Source organism: Cyprinus carpio, chromosome B22 (genome assembly GCF_018340385.1).
Source record: "Cyprinus carpio isolate SPL01 chromosome B22, ASM1834038v1, whole genome shotgun sequence".
Classification (NCBI taxonomy): Eukaryota; Metazoa; Chordata; class Actinopteri; order Cypriniformes; family Cyprinidae; genus Cyprinus; species Cyprinus carpio.
In genome coordinates, this window is record NC_056618.1 from 33,094,368 (window position 1) to 33,113,730 (window position 19,363).

Here is a 19,363-nt window from a genome sequence, read left to right on the forward strand (position 1 = left end):
GGCTCTCCAGATTATAAAGAAAGAGATGGTTCTTTAAAGAGCCTTTGACTGAATGGTTCTTTGTGGAACCAAAAATGGTTCTGTGAAGAACCTTTTAAGCACCTTTATTTTTCTAGCTGACTGATGAGCTTATTGACACTGAATGGCTATTCTGAGGTAAATATTTCAGTAAGTTGTACTGTAGGCTCTCTTATAAAATAGCCTTTTTCGATGTTAATTCATGTTCACTATGTAGCTACTATATTAGTAAAGAGAAAGATTAAATGGGTTCACTTGCCATTGAACTGAGGCGCTAAAGCGACCGCGCCTGCCGCATTAAGGAGCGCCAAAACTGAATTTCGTTATGAATTCGGAATAATTTTAAAGCTGGTACTTTTTATTAAAAAGTGACAAAGCACAGAGCTTTTTGCGATTACTGGACGGCAGTTGCACTTCAAATAATGAAGTTCACGCATTAAAAGAACACAGACCAAGATCTTGTTTAGAAGAAGCCATATTAGTAATTATTATAAACGAGAATTGTTAACGATATTGCCAATATTCACACAGCTGACAGCTTTTACCTGTTCTAGTTTGTTCAAGTTGTGCACGAAATAGACGCTGTATTTTCTGCACTCTCCCTTCTTACGTCTCCGTCATTTCTCTCTCGCTGCACAGCGGAGCTGCGTTTATCAGACTGTGTGCGTCAGCACTGATGAGCGCCAGAGATGAGGACTGTTTGAAACTCTCTTTTTCCACTAAAACTTTGATGCGCATCGTCTCAGTTTAATACGTGAACATAACAAAATATTTGATCGCAAAACAATTAGGGAAAAAAAGGCATTACATTCAAATTTTTAAGTTATAACATGTAAATATATACCCAGATAGCAATAACACTCGGGATGATTCTGGCTGAAATGCGTCTCTGTCGGTTCAGTCTCGGCATCGGTGAGAAGATAATGGGCCAGAGCCGCGCCGACTCTACAAAACACTTCTGACTGACAGACGGCTTTTTCTCTATGGGCCGATCTCGGCTGAAAGCTGTTGTACACGCGGCAGGTCCACACTCGGTGTTAGTTGTGTGTATTAACCTTCGGCCCGAGTTCGTTTTATCACAGACGGGGCGCTGCTAGAATTAAGCAAATCATCCGCCTGAGAAAACTTTTTTAGCGGTTAAATCCTGAGGAGCTTTCGGGGGGTAGTCGCCAGTGGCGACCTCAGCAAAAACGTCACTCGCAAATTAATATTTATGGTCGCAAATGCGACTGTTTTTGTCGCAGTTTGGAGCCCTGAATGCGCATGAATCATGGTACTCTCGATAATGGCGGAAAACATGATTTGTAGGAGAAGAACTGTTGAATAAAGTCGTTATTTTTGTTTTCTTTGCGCACAAAAAGTATTCTCGTAGCTTCATAAAATTACGGTTGAACTACTGATGTCACATGAACTGTTTTAACAATTTCCTTGCTATGTTTCTGGGTCTGGGAACATTTCAGTTGCATTGCTGTCTATGGGAGGGTCAGAGAGCTCTCGGATTTCATCAAAAAAAAAAAAAAAAAGTCTGTTCCAAAAGATGAACAAATGTCTTATGGGTTTGTAACGACATGAGGGTGAGTAATTTATGACAGAATTTACAAGTTTAGGTGAACTATCCCTTGAAGCCTTAATTACAAATCATAAGAATATTTTACCGATTTGAGGATTTCTGATCGTCTCTTGGACTGCAGCACATTAATCTGAAAAAATAAAATAAATAAATAAATGCATACATACATAAATAAATTCCCTACTTAAAAGAACAGGTACTTTTTACTGACATCAAGTTTCAAAAACAAAACTAAAAAAATAAATCCATGAGGTCACCATTAATTTGGGGATTTTCCCAATAGGGAAGTGTTAATCTGAAGAAAAAAAAAAACAAAAAAAAATTTCCCCTTCCATTTTTATTGTGTCAGCAACAACAAAGACATAAATTATATTATGCATATATACAAGTGCACATGGGATATATCTTTATTTTGTCCATACATGTTTATACGTTTTTTTAAATTAGTTTTTTTTTTTTTTTTACACATTCTAAACAAAAATGCAAAAATATTGCAAATGCCATAACCCCCCTCCCCCCCCCAAAAAACACAAACAAAGTAAAAGTAAACACTGGCAAACTGACCGCTAATGCTTCAATAAAGACAGTCTATCACATCTATCACATCTGCTTCCTGAACTCCTAAACGCACATCCTTCATTCTTTCACAACTGACTGGAAATAAGCAGTCCTCTCTTTGAGCCACCAGGGGGCGCAGTACACTGCACACTGAGTGCCTGTAAACCACACACACTAAACACTCACCGACTGCTGACTCACTGGAGAGATATAGCAGAGCTGTTACACATCATTTTCAGAGAAAGGTCAGCCTACGGTGATAACGTTCAAGTGGTTTGAATTATAACCGCTAGTCTGACCTCGCAAAGAGGACTCATTTAAACTGAGCGTGTGCGGTCACTGCAGAACACAGGAAGTGCACTGAGAGGACACAAGTATTGTGTGACAAGAACGGATTAAGATTCTTTCTCTTTCAAAACATCCCTTCTTTCTCTTGCAAACAACCATGAACGCAATATTAGTTCCAGTGAATCTATATCATTAGCATGCGTCTTGTGACTGTGATGTAACCACACAGGAATCTGTACAAAGGTTAACCCTGAGTCCCTGCTCTTACCTGAAGGACGTAGTCCAGGACGATGTGGCGGAAGCACTTGCGTGTGGCGTTGAGGATGTTGGTGGCCTCCTCCACCTCGTGCTGTTTGTTTCGAGGCACCTGGGCATTTTTGGACAGGGCTGCTTCTTTCTCCTCGCTCACTTTGTCGAATTGTTTCTTAGCTTCTTTAAATTTCCGAAGGTCCCTGCGCACAGCAATACCATTCCTTAAATGTGCACTCGACGGTCGCTGAAACCGTGCCATTATAAACTCTGGCTTCAGCTGAGATGAGACAAATGGCTTTGTGCATGGAGTCTATTGATAAACAGATAAAAATCGGTTTGGCGGCTGTAAAAGCTGAGAGTCTGTTCTCACAAATTGATGCTAAAATATGACATTTAAACTTGTTTTGGTGCTGAAACTTTATAGAAAAAATGCATGCTGTCTGCGCCGATAGCATTGTGAGCAGTCCCCCGACATACAGCGTCGTTGTGCTACAGGCGTCCCGAGTTCGAATTCCGTCCTGTAAGGGATCACAATCGTGCAAACTGACAAAACAACATGTAACGTTATGATACTCACTCTCGAATGAATGCCAGCAGTTGTGATTTGATTGATCGCTGTGCTTGGTCGAATAAAATCTGCAAAACAAATAAATAAATATAATGAAGCCTGGCATTATTTTAACATTACAGCTACATTTATCACATGATTTTGACACAGTTAAGCTTCACCAAGACGCATTTGTGCTTTAAAGATCATGTGCTTAGTTCCTGCTCATGAGGACTTTAACCACAAGTCAGCTGATCTCACCACAGACTTAAACACTGACTCATGGAGCTCCAGTTTAAAACACAGCAACACTGTTGAGGCGCGAGGACCGCAGAATCATCCTTTATGTTACAGGATTAATACAAATAAAAAAAGACCAAGAACATACTCGACACTAGAACATGAAGTCAAGCTCAATTCGTAGCTACACAAGTCTGATTTCACATGTACAGTAGTTGAAATTAAAATCACTTTCCAGTGTCGCCACAAGGGGCGCTATAGCCGGAATTATTATAAACTGTCCTGTTCTGTGGTCAGTTTCAGGACGATCTCCATTACAGTTAATGGTAAAAATGAATCTCCTCAAAACACTCATTTATAGCTTAAAACTTACAGACTCAACACTACAGCAGCTATTGGCTGGAGAGGGAAGAGGGAAACTGGTCATTGCGTATGAAATAAATGCGGTCATGTCTCCGGAAGTCAACATTTTCAGCATGTCAGCTCATTTAAGCTTCTCTCTTTTTTTTTTTTTTTTTTTTTTTTTTGACAAAAATGATTAAAAAATGGGAGAAAAAGGAGAAGTCATAGACAATAATGCATTACGGCAAAAGCTTTTTGCCCAGATTTCCTTACTGTGTGATAGTTGATCATCTCTTGAAGATTCTCTGCAAACTTGTTCAGACTGGACTGTGAAGAAATCAGAGCACAATACAAAGGTCAGAAAAGAGACAGCACTACAGATTACAGGAAAGAGAAAAAAGTATGGCTATTTATCACAAATGCAGAAAATACCAAATTAATCTCTCTCTCTCAAAAAAGGCTAATTTGACCATAAAACAAAACAAAACTTAAAAGCTTAATAATTGAAGTCTCACATTTTCCCCATATTTTCTCTATAAGTTTTCATTTTGACTTTCTATATATTGTTTTACGATAGAAAGTAAAAATAAATTATTTAAAAAAAAATTACTTCAGAAAGTAAATACTTCCAGTCAGTTCAACAAATAGTGGAATGATTCATTTAAGATAATCAATAATATTAACATATTGTTAATTTTACCATTAATATATTAACACACACACACACACACACACACTTTTTTCTGTTTATAGTTAATCTAGAGATGTTTTTTTTTTTTATGAAAAAGAACAAAATAATTGGATTGTAAAAGTATAAAAAATAAAAATAAAAATAAAAAATCCTGTGTGATTTGTTTTTTATTTATTTTTTTGCTTAACAGTATGGAGCCCCAAAGGGGTCATAATGGTTGAAAAAAAATTAAAATAAATAAATCTCTCACAAAAATAGTTTCCCAAAAAACGCTGCATTCATGTGTAAAAACATTGAAATAAGGTATGAGAAAGAAAATTATATTTCAATCACAAAAGGTTTGCCCATGAGAATGCAAAAGCATTGAATATATATATATATATTTTTTTTTTCTCTCTACTCTCTCTCTTTCTCTCTTAACCATCACATATGTCTTTTTTTGGAGGGGATTTGGTTCTGAATGCAATAATTTTGGATACTTTTAAGTAAAGAAAACAAAGTAAATGTTAAAACATGTCCAGGGTGTTATCTGTAACACATTTCAGGTTTGGTGTTGATGAAGGGCTTCTTACTGATGGATCAGTGAAAAACGAAACAGATTGGGAAACACTAGTATTTACCTGCACCAAATGCCTATATGAGGACATACACTGGTATCTTTTCATAGTACAATGGAGCGTACACAATGCATATTTCAAAGAAGCAGGAAAGTAAACAGGCAAAGAGTAGGAATGCTGGGGTGTAGCCAATGTTTCTGTGTGAACACAAAGCAAGCATGCTTTTAAACGATCCCTAAATAAACAGCAGTCTTTCAATTGGCACATCATACTACAGCAAGCCAAACACACCGGACTAGTTTTCACTCCAGGGACGCTTTCACATGGCCGCCTCGGGCTAATAAGAGCTGATTGGTTATTACACTAATCGTCTGCACTCACCTCGATGACTTCATCTTTGGCAGACTGCTGCGCCAGCTCCCGAATCCCGCTCACAAACTGCCTGTTGGCCGTGTTGTACGCCTTTCCAGCATCTATCATCCCAATGCATAGTTTCACCAGCTAAACACAACACACAGTACACAGATGTATAAATATACAGTAAACACAAATAAATATAAATATATATATAAATACACAAATGTATACATCTGTAGCATTTTGTTTTGGCTTGTTCTCATCTGTCAGGCAAAACTCAAGTCTGACTGCTTAGAAAAGTGGTTGGTACTATTTTGGGTAATAAAAAAAAAAAAAAAAAAATACAAAGCAAAACCAAAACAAAAATCAAAAAGAAAAACCAAACCAAAACAAAAAGAAAATATTTGGTTAAAAAAAAATTAAGACTGACTTTATCAAAGCAAAACAAAACTAGAAACATGCAATAAAAAAAAAAAAAAAGATGAAAACAAGTCACCATTATTTATATAGAGCTTTTTTTACAATGCAGATTTTCTCAAAGCAGCTTTAGCGTATTAAACATGGAAATAGTGTGTAGAGATAGTGTTCCCTTCTCTGGCCAGATGAAACCAGCAGTTTAATTCTAGGCTGCAAAAAATATATACAAATGAATAAATGAATTAATTAAATAATAATAATAAAAAAAAAAATAACAAAAACAACAAAATATCTGGCTATAAAATAAAGTCTAACTGCTTAGAAAAGGTTGGTACTTTAATGGTCATTATTTGGATATTAAAAAAAAAAACGAAAAAAAAAAAAAAATTCAAACCAAAAAAAAAAAAAAAAACAACCAACCAAAACAAAACACACCCACAAAAAAGACAAAACAATATGAAAAAAAATGCCAACCAAACAAAATGAAACCCCAAAACACAAACAAACAAAACTACCCCCCCGCCCCTCAATAAAAACAAAACAAAAATACGTTTTTTTTTTCTAGTGAATAAAAATAATAGCAATGATAAATAATCAAAATAAAATAAAATACTAAATAAAATAAAAATATAAGGTTAAAAGATCAAGTCTGACATTTTCATAATTGACTGTTGTAACAAAATGACACTATAATTTACTGAAATACAATTAATGTATTTTTGTCACTATAAAGGCATTGCAAAAAACGAAATTTTAATATATTGTTCTTTTTTGTCACCGTATATAATATGTTCACATTATAGATGTTTAAATCAACAAAACAGAATTTATGACTTTAGAAAATATCATAGGACCAGCTTTTCTTAGAAATCAGCACAAATTTGTAAATGTGTAGATGTGTGTAATAATTGAGCATCTACATTAATATCATGCAGGTGTTACTAGCAAGCACCATATATATATGTATTTGTGAGTATGTGTGTGTGTGTTTGTATATATACAGTACAGGTCAAAAGTTTGGTAACATTACTATTTTTAATGTTTTTGAAAGAAGTCTCTTCTGCTCATCAAGCCTGCATTTATTTGATCAAAAATACAGAAAAAAAACAGTAATATTGTGATATATTATTACAACTTAAAATAATAGTTTTCTATTTGAATATACTTAAAAAAAAATATTCCTGTGATGCAAAGCTGAATGTTCAGCATCATTACTCCAGCCTTCAGTGCCACATGTAACATCCAGTCTATCACATGATCATTTAGAAATCATTCTAATATTCTGATTTATTACGAGTGTTGGAAACAGTTCTGCTGTCTAATATATTTGATGAATAAAAGGTTAAAAAGAACTGCATTTATTCAAAATAAAAAAAAAACAATTCTAATAATATATATATTCTAATAATATATTTTCTTTACTATCACTTTTTATCAATTTAACACATCCTTGCTGAATAAAAGTATTCATTTTATTTAAAAAAAAAAGAAAAAAAAATTACTGACCCCAAATTACTGACCAGTAGTGTATATTATTACAAAATATTTATATTTTAAAAACTTTTTTTAATTTTTTTTTTTTACTTTTTATTCATCAAAGTATCCTAAAAAAGTATCACATGTTCTGAAAAAATATTAAGCAGCAGAACGGTTTCCAACTTTGATAATGAATCATCATATTAGAATGATTTCTAAAGGATCATGTGATAATGATCCTAAAAATTCAGCTTTGCATCACAGAAATAAATGATAATTTAAAGTATAATAAATGTAAAAACAATTATTTTAAATTGTAATAATATATCACAATATTACATTTTTTTTTCTGTATTTTTGATCAAATAAATGCAGGCTTGATGAGCAGAAGAAACTTCTTTCAAAAACATTAAAAATATTAATGTTTCCAAACTTTTGACCTGTTTTGATCAAATACACACATTACACTGGTACTTGCCAGTAGCACCTGTGTGATATTAATGTAGATGCTCAATTATTACACATCTTTTTGTGTTGATTTCTAAGACCAGCTGCAGCAGCTCCTGCTTAAGATCTTATATCCTTCCTCAGAGAGAGAGGGAAGTGAAGGAGCGGCCCGAGTCACTCGGCCAGAGGACGCTGGGTGGGTCTGGATCTGACCCAACAATGATCCGCTCGGTCGCTCGCTCTCACTCCGACAGTCCCGCTGCTGTTTCCACACTCCATAGGGACTACAACAGGAAAGACCTCCAATCAAGCTAAGACTACAGTGAGATGCTGCCGCTTCTTTCCTGAGGTCTTAACATGTATTATCTGGGCATTTTGATTTTATCTTAACAGATATTTTCAGATCATGCTGGATTATCGTGATCATCAGTTTTGTTCGTGTCAGCAACAAAGAGTGCTGCTGACGTTAAAGCAAGTGACATCACATACACACAGATTTACAGCAGGCTAAATATATTTAAATATTCACGCAAACATAATCTGTTATATCTTAAGTGACCTGTTGGGGAAACACATCTGATGTGTAACATTATATTAGAATCACTCGCTGCTCTTGATTGAACTGCTTTTAGTTTTAATAATCAATTTATTACAAATAAAAATAACTCACTGTAAATCATTTTGCCAGCAGAGGTCACAAATCAGCTTAATTACTTCTATATTCATAGCGTAAAATATAAAAATATATACTAGGGCAGTCAAATAGGGCTGTGACGGTGAGGAAACTGTAATCGACGATAATAATCAACGCGCGACAAGACCGTGGGGGTGGGGGCTTTCCTCTTTTTCTTGCTTTTCTTTGCATTTAAATAGCTTGTAATAGCGCATGCACATTTTAAATTAGTTGCAATTCGGCGTCAATTGCTTGCATGCATGCAATACAAGCAACAGCAAAATACAACATCAAACTCACTTAGCCTATATATAAATCATAGAAATTTTATTAACAAAAACAAAAATACACCATGCTATAAGCTATGCCTAATAAAAAATAACAAATAACTTACAAAGTTTAAATAGGTATACAATACTGAAAATAAGTAAGCATTGTGGAACCAACCAAATAAATAGCCTACGAAACCTAGAACGGTTATTAGCTAAATTAATAAGAAAGCACTGCATTCACCTTGATGTCAAATAAAATAAATTACAGAAAGTTTAAATAAAGTAGAAATCAGCTAATATTGTGAAACCAATTAAATGAGGAAAAAAAAAAAGTTTCAAAAACTTCCAATATCGCTTAAGATAAACGGCAAAAGTCAGCAGACTTTTCAAATTGTGAAAAAATTTTATTTAGGAAAAAAAATATATATATATATATATATATATATATATATATATATATATATATATATATATATATGTATATATGTATATATAAACACACACACACATATATACAGTAAACATATGTAAATACAAACTGATTTGTGATTAATTACAATTAATCGCCCCAATATTTACTTAATGACATCATTTTCTAAGTTTCATTCAAACAAATATAACATTATAAAATGATAAAATAAAATTATTAACATTCAAACTTCAATATAATGAAATTACACAATCTTTACTAATATTGAAAACCTATTTAAAAATAAATTGCAATTATTACAATTATTAAAACTTAAATATAACGCAGTTAACGCAGGCAATTACCTTTTTTCAGTTTAATGCGTTACAAATATTTAATGCAGTTAAAGCAATTTATTAACGTTTTATTACATTTATTTATTTATTCATTCAAATGAATAGCTCTCAATTATAGTTAGTATAGTCAACATCAATAAATTGCAAGTCAAAACAGTCAATAATTTCCTAGAGATATCAGTAATATTGCTAACGGTGATACTCACCTCGTCATAAAAAAAGATGCCACTAAACAAATATTAAAATTATACTGTCTTTATGCTGTTTCTACATTATTTGAAGACTTAATATGAAATTATTGCGATATAAAAGTATATTTAAAAACTTAAAATGTGAGGTGGGATAAATTTTAGAAAAAAATGTGCGATTAATTAGTTCATTTTTTAAGCGATTGACAACTCTACTACTAAGTTATTATAATATTTATATTACAATAAAACATGAATTAAATAATCATTAATATAAATAGCTTAACATATTTTTTTCTTTAAATAATTTTACTATACATTTCACTGACATAAAATATACACAATTACATTTGTTATTATTTATACATTATAATTGTATATTATAATAAAACTAGGGATGCACCAATAGGATTTTTTGGGGCCGATACAGATACCGATATTTGTCGCTAGGATTATGCAACAGACATTATACAGCTCAGTGTCTTCACGCTGTTAATTAATAAACCATCGGTTTGTTATATCGGCCTTTTTCCTTATATAGCCGATGTGTCGATAGTTGAAAACTGAGGAAAAATCGGCCGATAAATATCGGTGGCCGATACATTGGTGCATCCCTAAATAAAATACTAAGACTGCAAAAACCGATACTAGGAAACATCGGCCATGCGCTCTACGTTTTGGCATCTCTCTTCTTGACGTACCTTGTCTAGTTTGGACTCGAGCTCACAGACGTCACCCTCCGCCTCCTCGATGGTTGCCCTGTTGAGGACAGAGCAGGATTTCAGTCATTCACAATCACTGACTCTTTCTCTTACTCATGATTTCTTCATTAACTGTTGGAGATATAAATCACTGCAAACATCGAAATGTCAACAACAGGATCTGAACTGTGTGTAACATGGTGGAAAAAGAGTTCTATAAACGTTATACCTCCAGAATACATTATTGTATCGCCATAGCCTTAAACTATGCTGGTATGAAGAGCTCAGCCAATCACAACAGAGCTCATTTGCATACAGAAATCTTAAAGGTACAGTATACAAGCAAAAACAGCCTCTCTAATACTAAGATATATCCATTATCCGGTACTAGATATATCCGTTTACATGGTTAAATGCAATATTTGCACATTATTTTGTCATGAGCACAGCAAAACTGCAGGAGAGATGATGTGTGCAGCTGTTGTTCTCTTCACATTTCCATTGCTGGGATGTTTGAGTCGATATAAATTCCTGAATAAGCATGAGAAAAACACAAAAACATCTTTATAAAACATTTAGATGCACCGCTGAGATCCTGGATGCTGATCTTCAGGAGATGACGATGACTCTATCCTCGACAACAATGTCTTAATATTTATTCACCCAAATAACCTCTTAATTTTTTTTTAGTTTTTATTGAAATTTGTAATTGTATTATAATTTTTTATCATCATTTAATTTATCTATTGGATATTTACTTGTGCACTTGCCCCATTTTTCTATTTTGATTAAGGGAGAATATTAGAATGGAATAGAATTCTGAAGGATCATGTGAAACTGAAGACTGGAGTAATGATGCTGAAAATTCAGCTTTGATCACAGGAATAATATTTCACAATATAACCGATTTCACTGCTTTTTTTTTTTCAAATAACTGCAGCCTTGGCATTAAAAAATTTTACAGACCCTAAACTTTTGAATGCTAGTTTAAAGAGATTTGAAGAGTTCATATGCAAACACAGATAACACCTCATTTATAATGTTGTAAATTCACTCGTTGCATTTTTTAATTCATTTTGATAAAATCACTCCGAATTTTGTTTTCGGTCATAACACTAAAATAATTATTGACAATATCAACCAGTATCAGTGCATTCATGGTATTATTCAACATCCAGATATGATTTTAAGTATAGTTTTATTTAATGCTTTCAGACGAACGATAGATTTTAAATCCACTTATGGTTATTTCAGGAAACAGTCATGATGGGACATTTAACACAAACTTCCACTATATGTACATTCATGAAGGGCCCAAAGTACACACCATTTAATAAATCTGAAAATGTTTGTTGAAACCCGCACAGTATTTTAAACATGCGGCCCAAGAGCGTCACCTCTGTTCTTCATTATCTCTCGCACACAGCTGAACTAAACCTCCTGAAACACACGGCTGTATTCAGACTATTTTAAAGCGCTCCCTTCCTGTAACTCTGCTGTTATCTCGTTATGATACAAAGCTCTTGGTTATAGTTAATCAGCTGAGTTACGACCCTGCAGCACAACTTCCTGACAAAACGTCTGCTCCTTATTTTGGTCCCAGTGGTTTTTTCCAAAACAGCTCTGGCTGGAGCCGTCGGTTGGGAAAGTGCTGACCGCAGTGAAGCGACTGCTGCTAATGAAATCTAGGCCATTGCCTCAGAGACTGTGTGAGTCACGAGGAGAAACACATTCAACAACACACACTAACACATCAAACATCTGTCTCCAGCATGTCCCACAGAATATCAGTCAGGACACCAACAAATCCCTCCAAAATGACTTTATATATGAGCATCAAGCACTTCTTAAGAGAAATCTTAAAGGTGCAGTATGTAATATTGACAGCTACCTGCTGAAACTGAAAATGTTAGTTACATTACGAAATAAATGCTCCTTATCACGTGTAAATGGTGCGTAAAACATTCTGTGTTCTTTTTGGCAAACTGATGACACTGAATTTTGATGCACTGCCATCATAATATTTTACAAGTTCGCTTGCTCCGTTTTTTTTTTTTTGTAGCTCAGAGTTGATAAACTGTTTAGCTTTGGGTAAAAATGTAGCGCTTGTCACTGTCACTTTTTACCCAGCCGTCCAATCAATAGAGGAGGGGTGGGACAAATACTACACCAACCAATCATCCCACTTGTACAACAACTGAACAACAATAGAGAAGTTAACATTGCTGGTTACTGCAAAATGAGTTACTAGTAATACGTTACTGCCATGGAAGCATTCTCAAGCGCCACCAGCTGGTCGTTTTAAGAAGAATGCCTGACATTTTTTAGCTAGCTAAAAATGCTTTGGTGGACACACGTTATTGAATATTTATTGTTAGGCATATGGATTAGTCTTTTATGCATTTATGCAATACACTGGAGCCAAACCTGAGAAAGTAGACCAGAATATTCCACTGCGTTCCTGGACACGCGATTTGCGTAGATGTAATTCATAGGCGGGGATTATGCTAATTGTGAATGAGCGTGCACGAGCGCCCTATTTACGAATGATTGGAATTCATTAACATGCACGTGTTTAACTATCAAATCGGAAATTTCCGAAGAGTTTGTGAATCCCGGAGGAGAGTTTTCAGGAAGGACTATTTTACCTGCAAACTACTCAGAATTTACTCCTACATTTACGAATGTTTCATGAACAAGGCCCAATGATCTTAATACAAGCTTAATTTTCTTTTTGCAAAGTACAATGTCTTACTTCTTTCTTTTGATTTTCGAGTGGCATACACATGTTTATGATAGGTATCATGGGACTCACCCAAACATTGTTTGGTGTCTGGATAACCTCAACAGTGATGTGGGACCACATTAATAAAAGAACCAGCATCAAAGAACAAGAGGCAATACAAACGACTAAACAACTGAGAAGCGGAAAACCACATCAGACCTCTACTTGTCAACGTTGATCATGAAAGCAGAACTATATAGAGTGGACGGGGATTTGTTTATCAGCTGGATTCAGTGGAGGAATCACACCCACCTTCCTCAAAGACTTTGCGAATGAAAACACAATTAACTTTCTACCAGGAGGTAGACGTAATGAAAGCTCTCGAGATGAGTCTTCAGTTGGCTCAGAGCCACTCTCGGAGGATCATGGGAAACGAGGCTGAGGTGAGATCATCCGACTGGGACGGAGTTGTAGCAGTGGATTTGAGGCACGACGTGGGTCTGCCCCTTTGTTGTGCATCTCTTCCTGCAATTGTTGGGAAACAATCTGGGATGAAAGAGAGGGGGAGGGGAGTTCCCAATGAGCTAAACCTCTGATTTTTAGAAAACCAATAACACCACATAATGAGATGACATGGAGGGAATTTTGCAGGTGAATTCTTGACAAATATAAGAAAAAAAAAAGTTGAATTCCAAAAACCACTGGTCATTCAGAAGCCACCACAACACCAACAAAACTACAGGGACGCTGACAAATAAGAGAGGAACATGTTGATTTCATGTGGTAAAAAAAAAACAAACAAAAAAAATACATTTTCAATTATTTAATTAAAAAGTTTAATTCAGTTTAATAAAAATGTCATGTGGTGTAGCCACAAACAAAACAAAGATGAAAAGAAAAATGTTGGTTTTATGTGGTTTTAAAAACATTTACATACCATTTTCAATAAATAAATTAATTAAAAAGTTTATATAATTTAATTAATTGAAAATGCCATGTGGTATAACCATAAACAAGACAAAGATGAAAAGGAAAACGTTGATTTCATGTGGTTTAAAAAAAAAGAATTGCATACCATTTTCAATAAATAAATAAATGAATGAATGAATGAATGAATGAATGAATGAAAAGGTTTAGGCCTATTTAATTCAATTTAATAAATCTGTCATGTGGTGTAACCATAAACAAGACAAAGATAAAAAAGGCAAATGCTGGTTTCATGTGGTTTTAAGCTAGAGATTAAAGTTTATAAAGTTTTAAATATGGATATTTTTCTTGCACAAATGCATCAATTCACTTCAGAAGGTCTTCATTCACCCCTGGAGCCATGTGGAGCACTTTTTATGATGGATGGGTGCACTTTACTGGACTTCAAAATCTTGAGCACCATTCACCGCCATTATAAAGCTGACAAGAGCCAAGACATTGTTTTTTTCTATATAAATATAATTCTAATTGTATTTGTCTGAAAGAAGAAAGTCATATACACCTAGGACAGCTTGAGGGAGAGTAAATCATGGGGTAGTTTTAATTTTCTGATGGACTACCCCTTTAACAAACACCACAAACTGCTGTCTTCAGTTGACTAAAACAAACATCTGAACAAAACAATGTGTCTTTATATTTGTTCTTTACGCAATCAAAGCGGCATCTAACTTCATTTAGTTTGTAATCTCCAGCTTCTGCTAACTTCAGTGGTTTATTTAAGCAATAAGCCCCAAGAGGCTGTGGTTTACAGTGAGTTTATAACAGCCAAAGGGTGTTGTTATTTATATCAACAACATTTTAGCTGTTATAAATTCACTGTAAACCACGGGCTTCACTGCTTTTGTAAAACACTTAATCCACGTAGTAAGGTTTCACAGAATAAAACAGAGCAAATGAAGTGTAATGATATTAATAAAAACATTATTCTTCCGCCAAACAATGTAATAGTTCCTCATGTTGCGACAAAGTGGTTGCTGAGCAACACACAAACATAAAGGTGTATGTTTGTAGAGTATTTTACAACAGCTTTGAACACGGCTCAGCCAATCAGAATCAAGGACCGGAACGATCCGTTTTATAATACAGCACGACACAATGTGTTTATTGAGTCTAAGACGAAGAGGGAAGTTGCTGAAAGTGAAACACTGAAGTGAAATGGATTTACTAAAAACAAAACAACACCTCCTCTCCATTCAAAGCAGATATAAATTCGCAAACAGCGAATTTAAACCAGGCGCTCGTGCATAAATGGAAACAGAGGTCAAGAGGGCCGTTCCACGTGGACCGAGGGGCCCGTTTTTATCCAGCGCCCTCACAACGCCAAGATAAACACAGAAGATGGAAAAATGAGTATGAGCATGAGTGGAAACTCTGCAACTGTAGCGTGTGAAATGATGACTTCTGTGCTGAAAGATAACCTTCAGATAGGAGAAAAGTGCACACTAAAGTACAAAAAAAAAAGACTCACCGCACTCATTAAAATGGTGCAACCTGTCTTATAATAATTCATAACTCTGGAAACTTTTTCCTTCATGATCACAGTCTTTATAGAAAAGAGCCATTTCAGTCAGGGATTGAGGAAGTGATCTCTATGGCATCACACAGCGAGTTTCACAAGGTCAAGCATTTTTTATTTTTTTTTTAAATTCAGAAAATGTAATCATCAGTGGTTAACGCAGTACTTTTTCACTTTGCGTAAGAAATAGCACGATTCAGTGCAACCGTCCAGCGGTTTCACATCCTTTCAGTTCAACCTAGGCATCTCTTCAACCCAAAAATGAACAGATTTAAACGTCTTTTCCATGAACGTCTGCTCCTTATTTCTGAGAGGATGCTGTTGTGAGAGAGGAGGGGGAGATGAAGGAGCAGAAAGCATAAATAAGTCTTCCTCAGAGATTTACACTAAATACACGGACGCTCACTAATCAGTCATTTACAAGTTCACTTCATACAGGTTTAGTATAACCTGAAGTAAAAATTATATATTCTACAACAGTCAGTTTAACTCACCCTCGTGTGTTTCTAAAGCATGATTTTTCTTCTGCGGAAAACATCTTCACACTGCTGTTTTACATACAATGAAAGTGAATGGAGAGCGAGGATGTCAAGCTAAAGAAACAGCTCAATTTAACTTGCGCACTACAGTCAAAGCGTTCTCAAACTTTTGTAGCATAATTGCAATAGTACACGTGTTACACGGACTATTAATTACGACAGGTTTTTGGTATGCGTTGCCATTTTTAGACCTTGATGGCTCCAGTCCCCATCCACCCCCATTGTACGGAAAAGAGAAGAGAGCAGCGTGAAACATTCGGCTACAAAAGAAATACACTAAAGAAATACATTTGGAACAAATTAAGGGTGAATTAATAATTAATGACAGATTTTTAGGGTTTTTTTTTTTTTTTTTTTTGGTGAACTGGCCCTTTAACTGTCTTGCTCAGAGGCCCAGACCTGATAAGTCATTAATCTTTTCTTCTTTTTAGTAGTTTTTTGTAGTTTTGCACAATCTTTCAGTCAGCAGCCCAAATTTCTACCTAATTACAGGTCCCACCACAACCACATGCAACAGAAATTAAAAATTAAAGCCAAAAATCTTCATATTTGGCAATAAATCAGGAAGACAATCGGGAAACTGACAACGGTTTAAATTGTTTACATGCAATGAAACACACTTCTATCATCTTATATACACACAGATACATACATACATACATACATACATTATATATATATATATATATATATATAGATAGATAGATAGAATATAGATAGATAGATAGATATAAACTCCAAAACAAACACGTCCATATAAAATGAGCTTGAGTTGAACGTCTTTCTCACCTGAATCTGGGAGAATCCTTGAGACACTCCTCGAAATCCACGGTAATCTTCATATCTTTGACTTGATCAGGTTTATAAACAGAGATTAAGAGCTACCAGGCTAGCATTAGCTCCCGTACAGACACAAGCAGCTCGGACTCCCGCTCAAAATCACTCCGGGATCCCGAATAAACTCCACATACGCGCGCCGAGGAGTGCCGTGCTCGTGTCAGAGGGGCATGGAGCTGCACAAACGGTTTTTAAGAGCTGTGGTTCCTCCAGCTTTAGCGAGAGGGGACTGATCCGATGAGTGGAGATGAGGCGGTGTCTCAAATCCAAGTGCGCTGCCTATCTAGACCGCAGTTTGGGCCGCGGATTTCCTCTGGAGAACAGAAACCCAATCATTCAGTCCAACCGTCTTCTCGTAATGGGCGGGGCTTAGTGTTCGTTCGCCTGTCAATCATCTTGAGCCTCGCGTCGAGTTGGGTGACGTGTCTTTGTAGAAAGTGCGTGTTTATTTACAACAAACCTAATTATTGTTACAGTTATCTGCTGTGTACATGTTTTCACTGTGAAAACGAACGCAAGTTAAAGTCGCTCTGTGTATCATGTATAAACACACTGGACTTGGTTTCGGGAAACTGTCAAAACTCTCCGGGATCCACGTTTGAGGAAAAGGTTCACTCCCAGTTCTGCTCAGAATGAAACGACTGATGCGGTTTCGCTCTTTAATATTATTCATGCTCATACCGACCACACACAGATACCGCTGGGTGATTTTTATATGTATTTTATTTGTTTTTAAAGCTCGAAAAGTTCCTTCTTTCCTGCTAATTTACTGTATGGATCAAGTTTGTGTTCGTTGCATGTATTCATTGTATTATTATTATTTTTTTTTTTTTTTGTGAAATACTTCCATCTAGCGGTTGATTTCTGACCTGCTTTAGGATACTTTAGGAGAGTCACGTGCTTCAAACCTTCACACTTCAGAACTACATAAAATCTGTTAATACCTTCTCAAAAAAAAAATAATAATAATAATTATATATATATTATATTATATATATATATATATATATATATATATTATATATATATATATATATATATATATATATATATATATATATATATATATATATATATATATATAATAGAGGAAAAAAAAAAAATCCATAAATAAATATATAAATAAATATATAAATAAATATATAAATAAATATATAAATAAATATATATATATATATATATTATATATATATTATATATATAAATATATATATATTTATTTTTTAAAGGTATTTCATTATATCAAAAATATTATATATTTATTTTTTTTATATTTTTATATTTTTTTTTTTTTTATTTGTATATAAATTGTTTGGTAAAAATTTTTAGATTTATTTCATTAAAAAGTGATTTATGTTCAATGTTTCCTAGACTATTTACAGAAAAATAAATAAATATAAAGTAAAAAAATTAATTTTATATATATATATATAATATATATATATATATATATATATATATATATATATATATATATATATATATATATGTAAATAAGTAAATAAATAAAATATATATATAAGTAAATAAATAAAATATATATAAGTTATATGTATATTTATAATAACTGTATTACATTTAGTATATAGTGGAAATGTTTTTAAATGTTTAGTATGTAAAATAAATAAATATATTTATTTGTTTATTTATTATATATGTATTTAATTTAGTAAATAAATATATATATATATATATATATATATATATATATATATATTATATATATATATATATATATATATATATATATATATATATATGCTTTCAAACCCACATGCTGTTTATTAAAAGCACGTGCCTAAAACGGGCATTAACATCAACGACAACAATAAAGTTTACAATAAACATTTTATTTCTATGGGAATAGAAACCTCCACACCACAGCTATAACCATGACAAGGATGAGAATCAATTTTGAATTTTTAAAATGATAATAACACTGATAACCAATCAGAATCCACCTGACTGTTAAAAGCGCGCGCATTTAAAAGGCTGACAGATATCAGTATATCGGTGTTGCCAAGTCCATGGTTTTCCCGCGCTACTTTAACACTGTCGCCGCGGGGTGAAGCGACCCTAAAAACATGATATTTAGCCCCAGAAATGCGAATTTTACCGGGGAACCCCACCAAAAACAGATATTTACCGGGGGACCCCCTCAAAATGCTAGTTTGGGCGAGTTTTAAGCAGCAATTGGGTGGGCTTTGTTATGAAAACCTGGCAACCCTGGGTGCCGTCTATGGTGCGGACGCTAACATAGTTAGTTGTTTGTGTGATATTAACATTATTATATAGTAGTTTCACGGTAATTATCATGGAGTATGTGGCTTTCTTTACTTAAAAACAAATTCAAAAGAAGTTCATACCAAGATTTTAATGACTCACAAATATACACATTTT

General features: G+C 34.1%; 1 protein-coding gene across 1 annotated transcript in view; it reads right to left on the minus strand.

Annotated features, from left to right (window-relative positions):
* Positions 1 to 17,330, minus strand: part of LOC109051754 (arf-GAP with coiled-coil, ANK repeat and PH domain-containing protein 2-like) — a 39,367-nt gene extending 22,037 nt beyond the window's left edge. The window contains 7 exon segments of the mRNA XM_042749893.1: positions 1,674 to 1,718; positions 2,703 to 2,886; positions 3,264 to 3,322; positions 4,089 to 4,142; positions 5,445 to 5,564; positions 10,360 to 10,417; positions 16,916 to 17,330. Of these exon segments, the coding sequence (XP_042605827.1) occupies positions 1,674 to 1,718; positions 2,703 to 2,886; positions 3,264 to 3,322; positions 4,089 to 4,142; positions 5,445 to 5,564; positions 10,360 to 10,417; positions 16,916 to 16,968 (573 nt within the window). The 5' untranslated portion in view covers positions 16,969 to 17,330.
* Positions 17,331 to 19,363: the final 2,033 nt, after the last annotated feature.